We start from the raw sequence: 17,528 nt of genomic DNA, 5'->3' as shown, positions 1-17,528 counted from the left end.
ATTTTGCGGACTAATACATCATTTGTCGAGAGAAGAGGGAGCGATTTTCAGCTGACTTTGAGAATTTATTGTAAATTCCAGGCCGTGCGCATCGCTATAATATTTGGCTCGCGTGTTCTCGAGAGCCTCGACTACCGATCGGCAGCGCTTTTTGAGCATGCTCGAAAAGTGTTGCAGGGCCCCTTTAAATGCAAAAATGAGATTGCGTCGTTAGCACGCGGCGCGTGCGTACATGAAAGAGCCAGCTATGACTCCAATTATATTTTATATTGCCCTGCAATCATTTCGCAAGAGTGTTACGCACGTAATTCACCGAAAGTATACAGAGTACCAGTGAAAGTCGTGACACTGAAAGAAGTTCCTAAAACAATCTCTAGAAAATATCTTGGGTGCGGAAGGTATCTTCACAATACGAAGGTTAGACAGTGCCTCCTTTATGCTCAAGGCATAACTAGCCGAAACGGACCGGGCCGGGCCCGAACATTTCGGGCCCGGGCCGGGTACGGGCCACATTTAAGAACACCGGGCCCGGCTCGGGCGGGCCGGAGCATGGTGTTTTCGGGCCGGGCCGGGCCCGAACATTTCGGGCCCGGGCCGGGTACGGGCCACATTTAAGAACACCGGGCCCGGCTCGGGCGGGCCGGAGCATGGTGTTTTCGGGCCGAGCCGGGCCCGAACATTTCGGGCCCCAGGCCGGGTACGGGCCACATTTAAGAACACCGGGCCCGGCTCGGGCGGGCCGGAGCATGGTGTTTCGGGCCGGGCCGGGCCCGAACATTTCGGCCGGGCCGGGTACGGGCCACATTTAAGAACACCGGGCCCGGCTCGGGCGGGCCGGAGCATGGTGTTTTCGGGCCGGGCCGGGCCCGAACATTTCGGGCCCGGGCCGGGTACGGGCCACATTTAAGAACACCGGGCCCGGCTCGGGCGGGCCGGAGCATGGTGTTTTCGGGCCGGGCCGGGCCCGAACATTTCGGGCCCGGGCCGGGTACGGGCCACATTTAAGAACACCGGGCCCGGCTCGGGCGGGCCGGAGCATGGTGTTTTCGGGCCGGGCCGGGCCCGTACATTTCGGGCCCGGGCCGGGTACGGGCCACATTTAAGAACACAGGGCCCGACTCGGGCGGGCCGGAGCATGGTGTTTTCGGGCCGGGCCGGGCCCGGGCCGGAAAAATCGGCCCGTGCAGTGCTCTAGTCGCCATTGCACTGGCTTTGACTCAAAAGAATGTGCGAGTTATTGTTAGTGATTCACAATCTGCAATAAGAAATTTTGATGCGGGCAGGATCTCTGCCACAGATGTACACATATTAGCCGTCAGACAGCCCCCGGCGGAGCAGGTTTCACTAATCTGGACACCGGCTCATCAGGGTTTGCGAGGGAACGAGAAGGCGCACGCGTTGGCCCGAGGTCTCACTTTCCGGGATTCCAGCGCTGTCTCGACAACATCCCCAAGCGAGGAACCCCTACAGACCGCTGACGACTGAGCACTTATAACGAAATCCTTAACCATTATAAGCTGGGGCGTAAGACTTACCCGAGAGCGCATAAGAACCTTTAAAAAAGCGAGGAAGTTATGTGGAGAAAGTATTGAAAGGTGGGCTAGTTGGTAATTCATACTTCTTCGGCTTACTGGGAGCGCGGTACACACAACAGACGAAGGAAGAACCACAAAACACGAGCGCTCACTTGTGAGTTGTAAGTGAGCGCTCGTGTTTTGTGGTTCTTCCTTCGTCTGTTGTGTGTACCGCGCTCCCAGTAAGCCGAAGAAGTATGTGGAGAAAGTTACAAACAGGGGTATTTCCAAACCCGCAATTGTTGAGCAAGTGGCATCCCTCGGCGTATAGCCCTCGGTGTAGGCATTGCGATGGTAGAGCGGACTTAGTCCACATGGTTTGGAGCTGTCCTAACTTTGATGAGCCAGACAGATGCAGAGAGTCCTGGGAGTCCTTGCTACTCAACGAAGAGGAAAATGCTCAACGGCAAGTCATCGGTCTCGCCCTAACCGCCGCCACGTCCCAAGGGATCCCGGTCGACGGTTAGGGAGGATGAGTGTGGGTTTAGGCTGACGCCTCTACCCCGTCATCTATTTGACGGGTGCCAATAAAGTTACTTCTCTCTCTCTCTCGGTCGGAGCTTGTGCGCATGCAGGGCTGGCACGTGCACTGCGGCTGGCTTCTCTTGTCGTAACGGGGCTGTCGGCGTTTCGCTTGGTTCACGACGCATGCTATGCACAGAGTTGTATGCGTAGCACTCGAGCGCTGGCAGTTTCTGTGGCAATATGTAACGAATGTTACACTGCTACAACTTCAAACACAGTTGGCGTTGCCCCACACGAAGCTGCGCTCAGAAATCACATTAGTGAGCATCGTAATCGTATATGATTTTTTTTTTTCTAAGCACTTGCCATGTTTCAAGAAGATCTACTCACAGCTCTACCATAGCAGAGTGCGTAATACTTTGAATCGTTTAACCTTTCCGCGAAGGCATAGAGAAATATAAAACTAAGAAGCGGCCGCTCGAGCCGTTTCGCGGCCGAGCAAGCAAGCGCCTGAACACCTGCCAGGTGGCGTATCTAGGCGCACTTCCACTCGTTAGTCAGCACCTTCTACAGCCTCCTCAGGAGGAGCATCGAAGCGCGAGCTTCGCAATAACCTTTTGCAGAGAAGAAATTTTACTGATGTGTACAATCCTCCATGTCGGATCTACATATCGTGTCCAGCATAGAAAGTGTTCTCTATGTACATTTGTTTTGCACCGCAGGTACAACGCATTGATATGGTTTAGATATACACGTAGTCACATTAATCAAGCATGTGTGTGTATCCCAGTGATAACGACACACGCTTTCAGAACACGAGGACGTGGGTTCGAATCCCAGCACCGGAAAGAAGATCTTTCTTGTTTCATTAATCTATTTCTTTATAGAGATTATCGTCCCAAATCTCGAGTCGCGCACGTACTTACAGTTTCTCCGTGGTCTCGATCCCGGAGGCTCCGAGCGACTCCTGGCTTTTGCTCTGGCACTGGTGCTCATCTGGGCCACCTCAGGAGCGAGCTGAAGGTGGTGCGTCTTGTAGTATTCCGATGACTTGCCCCTCTGTGCGGAGAAGTTAACGATTGCATCGTGGAAACTGTAGGCTCGATGGACAACCGATGCATCCGCATGAACTTACGCGACCCTCACACATTCGCAAGCACTTGGTTGTAGACAGGTCCCGGACCTTTCATTGTGATTATTAAGCTCGTTAAGAAAGTGATGTCTTACGAGCTCGCCATCAAACATCCAAGTGGCACCGGCTCCCTAGCTTTGACATTTAAATATAAATTATTGGCAAATTTCACTGAGTTGTGTTGCTATATAACCATGAGGGAAACTTTTTTCTTTACATTTTTGCGCTCTCGGTGAGCTGCCTCAACTTGAAGCTGGATCGCACAAAAAAATATTAATCCTTACTTTCGCTTTTTTTTTATTCGAGAGACTGCCATTAGGAATAACATATTTACATGATATCACGAGAGGCGCGTCACACGTATACAAACAACGCAGTCCCGCTGCTGCTGGGCTGTTGTTGTCGAATAGACTTCCAATAATTGTTTCATTGCTCCATAGCTTGAGCACTACTCACGTCTGCCCGTCTTCACCTGAGTGGAGACATGAGTAGCTAACAGATTTTTTTTAATGGCCATCTGAATGCTCACAATGGCAGCTCCAAGATATTGTGGCATGCGCTTCACGTTTCATAGATGAATCCCTATGAAGGTGTCACGGCACTTATTCAAATCCAACTGGTAAGGGAATGCAACAACAACTCACGTTGTCCCTGATTCTTGGATCTGAGCCATTCTGCAGCAGCAGTCGGTACATGTCCGCCCGACCACTTCTCCGGGAAGCGGCCGCCGCGTAATGCAAAGCCGTGCGTCCTTCCTGGAATGACGAAAAATTGGCGAAGAAATGTTAAGAGGCTTTTTGTTATCCTGCGACATAAAACATTGGTGGTATTGTTAATTTAGTCCCTTATTGTTCGTAATTTCTTCATATTGTTCCTATTTATACGCTTGCACAGTTTGTGGCAACTGAATAACGACCAACGACCACACGGACACTGCATAGAAGCGGGCGTCAGGCTTGGAATGTCGGCTCTATGACTTTGCCAAACCTGTTAGTTTTTCTAAACACCCACTTCGTAGAAAACTGTATCTCTTGGAACTACCCATGTCTTCGTCCGGGTTCCTCCGGTTCAATACATTTGCTTGCATTCCGCCCTGAGCGTAGCTACGCCGTATTAAACGCATTACCCACCGTTTCAAGTATTTACAACGCAACAAGGAAGTTGGCTGGAGCATTTGGGAAAATAGGCGTGAGCACGGGAGGGAAGACATGACGGCACGGGAGGGAAGACTTCACTAGGGAAGACATAACAGTATTCCATTGTGAAGACTGTTATGTTTGGAGTTGACTAACGTGGGAAGCTGAGATGAAGTTTTTTCCACTCCTCCCCTAAGGGGAACCCTGCTCACGCCTATGCTTGGAAACAAGCTCACCAGCTGCGTGTATCTATCGTTTTCTCGTTTTTTTTTTTGGTCACCATCGGAGACAACATCCAAAGATTTCAATGCGTAAACCTCGCAAGAGACGTTTTCGCATTTAGACAACGACGTCGGGAGTATCAAGTACCAACCCTGTCCCTCGCGTTGATGGTCTCGGGGAAGCGGTCGACGAGTAGCCGCACCACATCGTGCCTTCCAAGCACGACGGCGCGGTGCAGCGGCGTCATGCCCAGGTGGTCCCTGGCCAACGCGTAGTCCGGGCTCTGCAGTTGCGTCTCCAGGGCACGGACGTCGTCCTCAGACACCGCGCGGTGGATGGCCTGGATACGCTCCAGCAGCCGAGGAACGTCCTTCCTCAGGTATTGCTCCACCTGCACGATCAATGAACAAGTTGACAGCGTGATTGTCCAGCACTCACTGTTCTATAAAACCCGCTTGGCCCTACGGCGAGTATTGCTTCATCTGACTACGAATTGGTTGCCTCTGATATCCCGATAATATTGACATGGAAACTATTTTTGCGCTAGAAAACGATGCGTACTCGCCATTCAAATAATCATACACAGTGGTTAAACACTGCTTCGACATACGATAACTGTCCCCAAAATACCGGTGCAAAGAAAGACGGTTTACCCGACAAATGTACACACGAAATTTCGCGAAGACTCTCTCAGCTTATTACGGCCATGAGAAAGGAACAAACGGCGAATGAAATCATTAGTGATTCCAACATTAATTGTTAGGAGTAACCTTAAAATATCGAAAGACCGCAACATAGTTTGCGGCTATCACACACAAGCAAATACTGCCGTGGTTGAGAGTGTCCGCAGGTGGGGGCGAACTACAGCTATCAAGTGAGTGCCAATGGAAGGCCAACGAAGCAGGCCGAATATCGAGTGCATTGAGGGAAATCTTTAAACTCTGGCTTAAACGATGGATTGGTTGGGGACCGCCAAGCTGAGGCAACTGGAGGTCACTGAAATCAAAACACTTTTGGTAATGTCTCAAATTGCTCCGCGAGCGACAATATTGTCATCAAACCGCATAGTGGCAGCTGAGCCCGATGAAGTGATGGGGCACTTAGCTGACGTTCCTTGAATTGCTCAAAAGCTTATCAATGTGCCGAGTTTACAGAGCACTCACACATGATGCATCCGAACTCGTGCTTTATAGTGGATGTATTTTGGCGCGGACACTGCGTCCAGTAGTAATACCGACCGTTCTCCTGAACTTCGCCAATTTTTGACGTGCCTCGCCACACTTTTGATGAAACATCGCGTTACTAAACTAAGGACAAGAAAGGACATTCGCTGATCTCGCAAGTGGAGTTTATTTGAAAAACACTTATGATATATATATGCATTAGCAACACGTGGTAGGCGACACAGAGTAAAATAGATGAAGGTACAATAGCGGCAACAACCACCTAATTCAAGCCTAGAGGCACTATCTCTTTGTCCCACAGTGCAGGAAGGGTTACACAATCTTTACCTCTCCTTGCGACATGGAAGCCTTCAAACACCTCGCGTGTTGTCTGATTCCTGCGTGTAAATAAAACTTCAGCCAGCACGCCCAACTTACCATCTTGATTCCATAATATATGTATACCGGGTGTCCCAGCTATCTTTAGCCAAGGGTTAAAAATGCAATATTAGAGGCAAGCGAGTGAACTCAGTTGCAAATTGCTGACAGCCACCTTGCGCACTACAATTATTTGTTTTGTAATTATTTATATTTGTTAATTAGGATTACTTACCTCAATTGCTAAATAGTGACTTTAGGCAAAAAATGCGACTTGCAAAGTTCGAGAGCGTCTTCAGAAACCCCCATTGCATTGTTTGCGATATAGAAGGTCTCACGTATACCATTTTTTCCAAGCTGCAAAGAAAGCCCGCGAAATAAAAAAAAAAAAAAACACTGGACTAGCGCATTCGTGCGCAGCGAACGTGCTGCTCTCAGCCGCGGTTTGAGCGAACGAAATCAGCTGCGGCCGCGACACGCCGGCTCCGTTGCAGCGGTAGGCCGATAAGTCGGCGGTGGTTTCTTGGCCCGCGTCAGCCAATTGGCGCGCGTGACGGTGCAAGTCTTAGCGAGCGCGGGCCAAGACCACCGTTAACTCATGGGCCTACCGCTGCAACGGAGCCGGCGAGTCGCGGCCGCAGCTGATTTCGTTCGCTCAAACCACGGCTGAGAGCAGCGCATTCGCTACGCGCGAATGCGCTAGTCACGTGGTTGCATTTCACGGGCTTTCTTTGCAGCTTGGAAAAAATGGTACACGTGAGGCTTTCTTTATTGCAAATAACGCAGTGGGGTTTCTGAAGATGCTCTCGAACTTTGCAAGTCGCATTTCTTGCCTAAAGTCAATATTTAGCAATTTAGTTAAATAATCCTAATTAACAAATTTATTAATTACAAAAGAAAAAATTGTCTGTAGTGCGCAAGGTGACTGTCAGCAATCTGCAACTGATTTCGCTCGCCTGCCTCTAATATTGTATTTTTAACCCTTGGCTAAAGATAGCTGGGATAAAGATAGCCGCCCCCCTGCCACCCCCCTCCCTGTGCACAGCTGTGGTTTCTACTGCATACGATAGGCACCCTTGGGTAATACGAGGAGTACCCACCTGCTCGTGCCGGACAGAGGGTTCTTGGGCGAGCCTCTCGCCGTAGCCTTCGAAGACGGCACCCTCGAGCTTCTGAATATCCTGCTCGTCGATCCACTTGCGGATGTTGGCGGAGTTCACTTCCAGGCCTGCGCACATGCGTATATGAAAAGTGCAGTCGGCGTCAAAAGTTTAGGGACCACTACGTCAAAGAGAACATTTAATTTCCCAGCAATTTGTGCCTGTATTCGGTTGAGCCGCACAGTAGAAATTGTTAGCGCGTTTTAGAACAGACCGCAAATCTAAATTCAAGGCTGCCTGCCAAACCAGCGGAAATATTCAGCATTTTCTTGTGTCTCATGGTCTTTAAACCTTTGACGCTAACTGTACGTATAAAGCCCCTGTGAATATTAAGGCATCATGTGTTCACAATGACAATTCAAAGCAGCGCTTACGCAATGCGTTCCCAAAAGGCATAAAAGAGTAACTTCCGGTAGTCAAATTAATACGATTTCCTGCAGCAAGGTATCTCTCATAACAATGCCTTGAGCTTTCAGACGATGAGCCCAAGTATTTGTTGTCACGTTCGAGTTAAATGAGGTGGCATACTTACCCAATTCCGACTATTCTTCTATTATCTTTATTTATAGATCCAGCGTCTATATAGAGTATACGGGTTGTTTTCGCCCGATTCGGCCTGTGGCGACGTGCAAGAGAATTGTTGCTATCTCCTTGTGTACTGCGCGTAGAACGTCTCTTTCGTTAACCAGGATGGCTTTGACACACTCCACGACGGCGATTTGACAAATGGGGCATGTACGCTTGCGCGTTAAAGGTGTTGACCCGCTACCCCTAGACCCCAGGATTGGGAAATCAAATGTTCGGGGCCATCCATGCATTTGTGTTCGCGCATTTATGTGCATTTGTACTAAAACCCCCTGTGTAATAACTCTGGTAATACTCCTGACCCGAGGGCCTTTAGGGGTAACTTAAATTGATTGATTCATTCATTCATTCATTCATTCATTCATTCATTCATTCATTCATTCATTCATTCATTCATTCATTCATTCATTCATTCATTAACACTGCCAACCCTCTGTTGAGGGTTCTTACAGAGAGGGTAAAAATAAATACTGACAAACCAAATAAACAGGTAAATAAGGTGACAGCGTAATAATTCAAAAACACGTCTAACAATTTTTTGAAATTAGCAAACATCACTTGCATTTGACACAAAGCTTGGTAATGCATTCCAATGTTCAATCACGGCTCGGAAAAAAGGGTAACGAAACACATGACTGTGAGCAAAGTATGGTCGTAAAACATAATCGTGACTAAGACGACTGCTTAAATAAATGAATAAAATAAATTAACTAACTAAATAAAAAATTTGTGTAACTTTTATGCAGTTATAGACAGTACATCATATTTCACTCGTTGAAAGCATTGAAAGGTTTGAAGTGGCTTTTGATAGGTCGTATTCAAGTAAGGAAGCATAGGCTGCAGTTGTCCTCGCGGGTCAAGTGAAAGCCTTGATGAAACGACGCCCAACACTTTAAGTCATTTATTGTCACTCTTAATCAGGTCCTGGTTAAATGCTGGGTATATCCAGGAAACCAGACGAAAAATGTCCGGTTTCTTGGCTGTATCTAGCACTTTAAGCGGGACCTGATTAAGAGCGTACAGGAAAGCCAGCCTACAGGTGTGTATTTATTTCTTACATAGAAGTGGTTTTGTGCCGAAAAGGGCCTCTTAAATTAAATCAGGGCAGGGTTGAGACGTCTTTCTTCTTCTATTTCGAGGTTGACACTAACGTTTAGTTAGTACTTTTGCTCGATCGACGTCGCAATCAGTCCTCGAGGCGCTTCTCAATCTGTACCTGACCCCTCCCGCGAATCGCTATTATACAGCAGATCAACAACGGCGATCTAAAATTAACAAACGCAAGATTATCGACCGCATGAACGAGTAAACGATAAAAATCATGCAGCTCAAAAGCAGGCGTTGAAATGTGCTTGAATGCATAATGACGCGGGTTTACGCAGAGCCAGCGAAGTGTTGCGTTAATAACGTCGTTGCGTTAATACATCAAGTTGAACGACTTGAGCAACTTGGACTTCAAGTATTTAATGCAATAATTTCAAGTTAAATAACTTGAACAGAGTCTTTATTAGAAACGCACCGGGAATATTTTCTCGGTCATTGAAGTTAATGCATACGCTTCTTCTTCTTAAGTTCTTGGTACCTTGCATTAGCGTCTACTTCCTTCATACATTGAATACAGGACAACGTTTCCTCTCACATTCCATTCAACCCTTAATGTATCCTTCAACATCTCATGTACATACATGTCACACGTAAAGCAAACCAAATGACACTACGTGGTCGCGAGCGTGTTTAAGGCCAACCGCAATGTTGCGAAAGATCTGGCAATAAGAGGCTGCAGCGTGTACTACATAACGGCCTTGTCGGTCAATAAGTGCTGGCCTTTTAAAGTGCCCAAAAGGACGGTATGGTTATGAGGCATGCCGTAGCAGGGAAGCTCCACACTAATATGGACAACGTTGGGTTCTTTAACGCGCAGCTGAATCTAAGTACACGGGTGCTTCCCCATTCCGCTTCCATCGAGATGCGGCCGCCTTGCCAACTCACCAGAAAGTTGCACGCGCACCACCATTCTTCGTTACGCTTTTATTTCAGAGGCGGAGCGCTGTTACACAGCCATTCGTCGAAATATTAGGCCACGTATAGCTCTAGCTCTTATTAAGGCAAAATTTCAGGGAATGTACGCTGTTACCCGTGGCACACGAGAATTCACCAATTGACTAAATATACCCCGCAAGCCAGATAGTAGACGTAGATTTTTGCCAGAAACAAACATTTCACGTAATAAGAGCACGAAAGCGTGAACTAATGAATATCGCACCGCAATACAGCCAAACAAAATTTTTATCGCACAAATTTTGACGGCCGCGGCAAAATGCAGTCCCGACGGTCGCATTTCGATGGAGGCGAAACGCTAGAGGCCCCAGCACCATGCGATTTCAGCGCACGTTAAAGAACCGCAGGTCGTCGAAATTATCCAGAGACCTCCACGTCAGCGTATTTTATAGACCGAGTCGCTTCGGGACGTCAAGCCACAAAAACTAACGACCGAACTAACCTCTAAACAGCCCAGCACACCTCCCAGTGCATGTCTTAGTTTCACTTAGTTGTCTTCTCCGCTCCCAGCTGCTTTTGTTGCAGCCTCCATGGCTCTGTATGGCAGACTGCAGTCAGCTAATACAAACCTAGAACCCCAGCTATCGATATAATCGGCAAGAGACGAGCAACCAAGACCCGCAAGGGCGGTAAGACGAAGCGGAGGCTTCGCTTTAAAGGCTTTTATTCATACTTTGCGCCTATAGGCATACATATTGGGCTACCCAAACATGACAATGTAGATAAGCGACAAATCTAAACAAACAGCGCCATAAATGGCGAAAAGTGGAATGAATCGTTGGGCCGCGTCAGAGTACAGCGTCACATGCACCCGTGCTGGACATCACGAGCTGCAGACGCGTACAATACGACGCTGAATAGTGACCTCACTTTAGTCTCATTCCTCGCCTCTTGAGAGGCCACGTCAAAGCGAGCTAACGACATCAAAATAACGCCATTACACGAAATATCGAGCGAATATTCAAACACCAAATTCATCTATTTGCCTACAGCTCTGGCGTACAGCAGAGTCTAGTTGGGCCGAGCTTATAGCGTTTCGTTGGGACAGCAAAGTCGAGGTCGTCACCAGAAGGAGCACGACCTGACCGGGTTCATCCTCGAACCGGACGGACAGTTGAACGCTTCGGCGAACGGCAGGAACCGCGAGAGCGCCACGTTGACGCGCATCCTCGCGGGAACGCCGATCTTGTAGCGCAGTCTTCGGCGTGACGCGTCGGCCGCGTGCGACGCCGGGGGCTCGCACAGCGTGCTGGCCCAGTTGACGAAGAAGAGCCGCTTGAGCGTCAGGTCGCGCGGCTGGCCAGCGATGGCGGCGCTCTCGTCTCCGCGCTTCTTGACGACGCGAGAGAAGACGTTGTGCAGTGGCCGCAACACGGCGCCGTCCATCACGTTCTCCTCGAGGAAGACCGAGGCGGCCAGACCGTCTTGGACGAAGTGCCGGGCGGCGGCGCCGAAGCTGCCCTGCAGCCGGGGGAGGTCAGATCGCCGTGCGCCTATAAATTTAATGCGCCTAGCGCGATCTATCGAACGCAATACTCGCATATGACTAAGAAGGAAAATAGAATAAGAGTAAGAAGAAAAGTAGAACTTATATATTAACAAGCGTAAAAGAGTGAGACATCACAGCAGAGAAGCAGTGCCTTTCTAAATTACGCGAAGCGCAGTACCATGAAGCGTTATATTCAGAACGTTTTCAACACTGCGTACTTGTTTGGCTACGTTTTGGTACATTTTAATTTATTGGTTTGACGCAAGCCTTCCTTAGCCAAAAAAAAAAATTGTGTGTGTGTGTTTGGGGGGGGGGGGGGGGTGTAGGCCTAACTGTTTTCAGCACGCAGCTGCTGTCGCTGTGAAATTTCAACAAGGCAATTGATAATAAAGGGTAACGCCTGGGTTCTTGACGAATTGCAGCGTATAAAGACACAAGGACAGAACGAACGAAAGAACAGGTGGGCTAGCTGAGCTGAGCTTTGAAGAAACGGGAGGAGAATCTCGGTTAGCTAAGCTCCAGCAAACGATTCTTGCTCAGGTCAATCAGCCTTAATAGCGCGCGGCTGTAGCTGTTCTCATATTTAATATATACACAGTGGCCTTGCCTGCAAGCATCTGGCCCGACCCAGGAAGCGGTCCTCGGACGTCGAAGACCACCAGCCGCGGAAATCGCCCTCAGCATCCACCGTGCTTCCGCGCACGTCCATGACCGAGAACATGCCGCGCAGCAGCTGCCCCAAGAAGAATGGCACGACGTTGTGGTCGATGCTGCGTGACATGCCAGCCACGAACGCAACGGTGGCGGGCGACAGGGTCAGCCTGTTGCGGCTCGGATCGTACGAGAAGCCCGCCCTGAACGCGCTCTCCGACGGCAGCAGCGGCTCGCCGAACCACGTCAGGTTCGACGTCGACCAGTAATGGGCTCTCAGCGTGCGCACGAGGTTGTAGTACGTCTCGAGCACTGGCATATATTTGTCGGGAGACAGCAGTACCTCGGGCTGATCAAGGAGCGGGTAGTGAAGCTCCAAGTCGCGGTATGATGGAACCAACACAGTCTGCAGTCGATCAATCTTGAGAACGGCCACGTCGGCTTCGTCCTGCGCTAACCAGGGCGCCGTGGCGGCACTCTGCCTCATCTCGAAGCGAGCGAGCTCTTCCAGCTGACGCAGGTCTTCGATAAGGTTTCCGGAAACGAGACCCGGAATCTTATGAAGGACCATGGACCAAGCTAGCACCCTCGTGCCGTGGGGGTACAGTCGCTCCACAAGGTACATGCACGCCTCCGTGCGTGCTGGAACGCCGCCGGCCGAGTTGTACTGGTGGCTCAGTGGGATCATGAACTCGGCGGACTTGGAAGGCAATCAGCGGCGACAGATGCACGAGGAGCTTGTATCCGATGTAATTGGCGAGCATTCTCGAGGTCGCCTGAGACAGGATGCTCGAAAGCCGCTCGAAGTAAACGGCGTCGAGCAGGACGATCTTGGTGTTGGAGTGCCGACCGTCGTTGTCCCGAAGAAAGTACAAAAAGTACAGGTTCCAGTTCCAGTGAGGGTACGACCGCACCTGCATGATCGGGCGCACGACGTGGAGCACGGGCACGCTGCGCGCGGAATGGGCGGCCGCGTCGCTCAGCCTCTGCTCTAGGCGCACGATTTCTAGGACCAGGTTGCCCGTGTACGAGCTGTTCGGCTTTAGTAGTGACAGAACCCTGGCTACAAAGCCTTCGTACGACTTGGTGTCCTCGCCTGGAAAAATGTCTTCGTGCCTTCGCAAAAGTATGGGAGGCGAGTCGAGGTGTAGCAAAATCTCGTGGTCCGCTGGTCGCTCCTTCAAGAAGATGCGGACGACGGTCGACAAGCCGAGCATCTTGTCAGCCACCATCGCGATGTTGTGGATGTCCGTACTCGGTAACGTGTCGACGTAGGGCCACTCAGCTATGCCGAGGTCGCCGAGTATCTGACGCAGGACGCTCCAGTCGGGTGCACCGTTACTGGGTTCCGGAATGCAGCGACGCAAGATCAGCGCAGCGTGGCTTGCGAACGTACTCTCGTTGACGGGCTGCCTTTGGAGTAACCTCCACAGGTCCAACATGACGGCCGACGACGCCCTGTAAGCGAACGGGTGAGAGTTGAAGTTTCTGGCGTCCTTAAACCAGTTGTCTGAGCACACGTGCGCGTAGAAATCCTGACAGGGCGGAATTTTGTAGTCTATCTTTCCAAGGAGGTACTGGCCTTCCCAGAGGCACGAGTCCGTGGCACAATCTCCCGGCGGTGCTAGGCTCGACGCCGGTGGCGACACGGAGACCGCTTGCACTGCGGATGCGCGGGCGGAGGCGCCACTTACGCTTGGTCCACGACCGACTGCAGGACGATTCACGGCTCTCGCATTGGCGATGGGAAACTCGTCGGAAACCGTCTGGAGCAGTCTGTTGGCAGTGCCGAGCAGTATCAACAGCACGCAAGTCACGATTAGCACCACGGGGACGCAGGCGTTCAGCGCGCACACGTCCCAGCCACTGTTATCGAGGGCGTCCCTGGCGCGAGGGCGCCGATTGCGAGGCACACGGAAAAAGCTCGCTCCGCTCAGGCTGTTCAGGCCGTAACTTGGTAAGACGAGCGCCCGGGGCCTGACGCTGCGCGGTATTGGCGGTGCCGATGCTGTGTTCGCGCTCGTGGCTCTGTCGAGGGCTGCGAGCTCGGTGAGCAGCTTGCCGATGGACGTCGACGAGGGCGTTGCGTCCGAGTCTCGGCGCTGTCGTCGGGCCGGAAGTTTCGTAGCCGATGGCGGCGACTTGCGACGACGCCGGCTTCTGTCTCTGCCCTTGCTTCTTTTCCTGCGCGACTGAAGGCGCGTATCCGGGACCGAGTCCTGACGCGACTCGCGATCCCACTTTCTCATGTTGGCGTCGTGCATTGTTGGGAGCGGCGGCACAATGGGATACGGCACCGCGTTGGCGAACGGCAGCGGCGCTGCCATAGGCATGTAGGGCTGTGGCGAAGGGGCAATCATCGGGTACGGAGGCGTCGGGTAAGGGAAAGGCTCCGTGGGGTTCGGGCTCGGAGTGAGGCTCGGCGTGAAGGCAGGCCACGGAGGGCTCGGCGACGAGAACACGGGGGTGAGCGGCGATGGAGAAGGAGCGATCAGGCACGAGGGCATCGACGGCGAAGGCGCGGGAAAGACTCCTTCGCCGTACCACGACGGTTGCCCGGTCTCATTGCCGGATGGACTTGGAGAGCCCCCGATAAACTCGGTCGAAGCGTAAGGGTACATTATAACGTAAGAGGTCGCCGAAGGAATCGCGTACACAAGGAATATTCTGGAGAGCTGAACGGCGGATCAAGAGTGTAATGCTGGGCTCGAGCAACGGTGATTCCGCCACGAGCACTTACACGAACGTCATTTTCATCCACACCTTGCTTGCTTGCTTGTTCTTAGAACTGGCTCCTACCCACTATGGGGAATTGGCCAAGAGACCGGCGCTTAATTTACACGAAAACTTAAGGCAAAGGCAGGAGAAGAGAATATTCACATTTTGTTTTAGAAATAGAATATAGTAATTTTAGTGACACAAATATATATATATATATATATATATATATATATATATATATATATATATATATATATATATATATATATATATATATAATTTTTATGAATAAAAATTATTGCTAATACATGATCAAAAAATTATTGTTTTTTTTTAAGTACCGAAGATCAATGCATTAACAGTGTAATCTCCTTGTGTCACCCTGGGATCTGCAGAGCTCCCGCAGACGTTCCTGTAACTACCCCTGTGAAGCAGCCCCAAAGGAAAGAATATTTAGAGTAATTAGTGGAATTCGTAATTTTCAAAATAAAACTTCGAAGTACACCACTTAAAGCGTTGCTTGAGGAATAGAGCAGAAGAAAAAGTAGCAGCACCAAATAAAAAGGTTGCCAACAGGGAGCCCAAAGAAACAGAGGCAAGCGGCATCAGATTATGCAAAAGGGCGGAGTTTCATGTACGACGGCGAGCGCCGCTGCGCTGGCAAAATTCTCCACAGCAAGTAGATGTGACTGGATGAACCGCCAAAAGACTTCAATAGGAACATTGAAATTCAAACAGTAGGTGCAACGTATGCCGTAGCTCAGTGTATATGTAATCATTCTGCTAATATACAGCACTAATGGCGCGCAGCACTAACGTTGCTATCAGTCCACACGGAATAATGCTGCAGTACAGGAGTTCCTAAAGCACCCCGTCATTATTCAACTTCCCCACCGCAGAAAGAGAAGAAAGACGACCACACAAATGGGTTTTTAAGCGTAACCTTAGCAAATATTATAGAAGGGTCCGATAAGCAACGCAATGCTTTGCAAAAGTACTGCAACGCAACAATCCCGTTGAAGTTGCATCTTTAAAAGGGGGTCGTCCGCCAGTATCTGTGTTCCTGTGCGTCCCGAAAAGGAACACAGATACTTCGTTCCTGTTTTCCACTCAACGACACTATGCGAGAATAAGCTCTGCTGGCTACTGCTGGTGCTAGCGTAGCGCGCACGATATATAACTGGGTGTGAGTCAGTTATTGAGGCAGCGACAACAAAAAAACATGCGCACTCATGCTTCTGCTTAGCGGCTCAATATAGCTGAGAACACGTGTGAATTCGACGGAGCGGATTGTAAGCCCTTAGCTACATCTATCCATTGAGTGTTAGTGAAACAATTATAGAATGCACGGTTCGGCTATATATTGTCACGTGGATCTGGCGGTGAAGGATCCAGCGGACAAACTGCTTGAGTTTGAACTCTTCATCGGGCGAAATTGCGCCCAAGAGCGCAATTGAAACAGTCGCAGAGCACCATCCGCGGTCGTCATCCTCGGTTGAAACGCGTCGGCTTGTATGCGCATGCGTCACCGCACATTCCAGCGTAATCGGTGGTGGTCGCGCAAGTTCCAGAATGCACATGGCTATTCGTGATGCGCGGCCAATGTGACCCATCGATAACATTCCAATAGCCTCCGATATACAAGGCGCGCTGCTTGCGCGGAGCGATATGTGTAACATTGTTAGCCGGCGAAACCCGTCAGCATTAAAAAAAAAAAGCAAGTGCGCGTGTCAATATGCTGCACTCTACGCACCGTTCAGCTACGCCTAAAAAAATATAAACAAATCTCCTTACGTGGCAATATGACCGGAGGTAAAATGGGTTTCGTCCGCATCATGACTTTCTTTAGCGATTCTGGTTGACTGGCTAGATGGGCAGCTTTGTCCTCGGCCATGTCTTGGGAGCTTTCCGACTGGTTCTGGCGAAAAAAAAACAGACAGCGGGAAAAAATATTTTCTCCGCAGTATGTACTTTAGAACGATTTGCGAATGTGAATCATGACGAAAAAATCACGTGGTCCCTTATGTATTCGCCTAATAGGTTTTGAAGGCTAAAGCCATCTTTTCCTTCTCAGTCTATCGAAGTGACCCCCCCCCCCCGAAAAACATTTGCTGAAAAACGTTTGCTGAAAACGTTTGCGCAGGCATTATGAAAGCTTTATGACACATACATAAAATTTTGACATTGACGTCTGAACCACGCAAAACATTCCTAGAAATAAAACTTACCCCGTCATCGCCGTTCACGTGAGCTTTCGTGGCTGCCGTTCAAAGCGCCGTTGGAATGATGGTACCTCTCGTGCATGTTTACAATGGTCTCTGAAGGAAAAAGAGATCAAGATTATTTCTTTAAAAAAAATTCTATGAGCTTTCTTTTTATTTTCATTTTTCTGTGCCAGTCTTACCCGGAACGGTTTTTTTTTTGTTCCTTTTCTTTTTGTTTACTTCCCACTTATTAACACGCAAACTAGTTTACTTGTCATACCAACAGCGGCATTTACGAGTTAAGGTAATAGCACTACCACTTCCAGCCCAAAAATAACGTCAGTTATCAAAATTGCGTCGTATTTATAATTAACTGTCCGCTGCGCCGAGCTGATTTTCTTTGGAAACGTATTGCAAAGTCATGCTCAATAATTTTTTAAAGACAGCCCATTCACCACAGCGTTGCTGCCTTTCAGTATATAAAATGGGTTTAAAATATAATAGAAGAAATTAAGGTAGCTGCTGGATCCCTAGAGCCAATGAGAAACGACGCAGTTTTTATGGCTGTAACATAAAAAACAAGCCCTCGT

At 49.6% G+C, this 17,528-nt stretch overlaps 1 protein-coding gene across 1 annotated transcript in view; it reads right to left on the bottom strand.

Annotated features, from left to right (window-relative positions):
• Window positions 1-17,528, bottom strand: part of LOC119386095 (uncharacterized) — an 82,987-nt gene that overhangs the window by 51,560 nt on the left and 13,899 nt on the right. Inside the window, exons 9-14 of the mRNA XM_049414219.1 lie at window positions 16,970-17,052; window positions 16,529-16,652; window positions 7,171-7,298; window positions 4,681-4,920; window positions 3,816-3,926; window positions 2,966-3,098 (exon numbers count right to left, since the gene is read on the bottom strand). Coding sequence (XP_049270176.1) covers window positions 2,966-3,098; window positions 3,816-3,926; window positions 4,681-4,920; window positions 7,171-7,298; window positions 16,529-16,652; window positions 16,970-17,052 — 819 coding nt within the window. The remainder of the gene's footprint in view (window positions 1-2,965; window positions 3,099-3,815; window positions 3,927-4,680; window positions 4,921-7,170; window positions 7,299-16,528; window positions 16,653-16,969; window positions 17,053-17,528) is intronic.

The sequence above is a fragment of the Rhipicephalus sanguineus genome, chromosome 3 (assembly GCF_013339695.2).
Source record: "Rhipicephalus sanguineus isolate Rsan-2018 chromosome 3, BIME_Rsan_1.4, whole genome shotgun sequence".
In the NCBI taxonomy this organism is placed as follows: domain Eukaryota; kingdom Metazoa; phylum Arthropoda; class Arachnida; order Ixodida; family Ixodidae; genus Rhipicephalus; species Rhipicephalus sanguineus.
The sequence above is the reverse complement of the archived record's forward strand: the minus strand, read 5'-3'. Positions and strand labels throughout refer to the sequence as shown.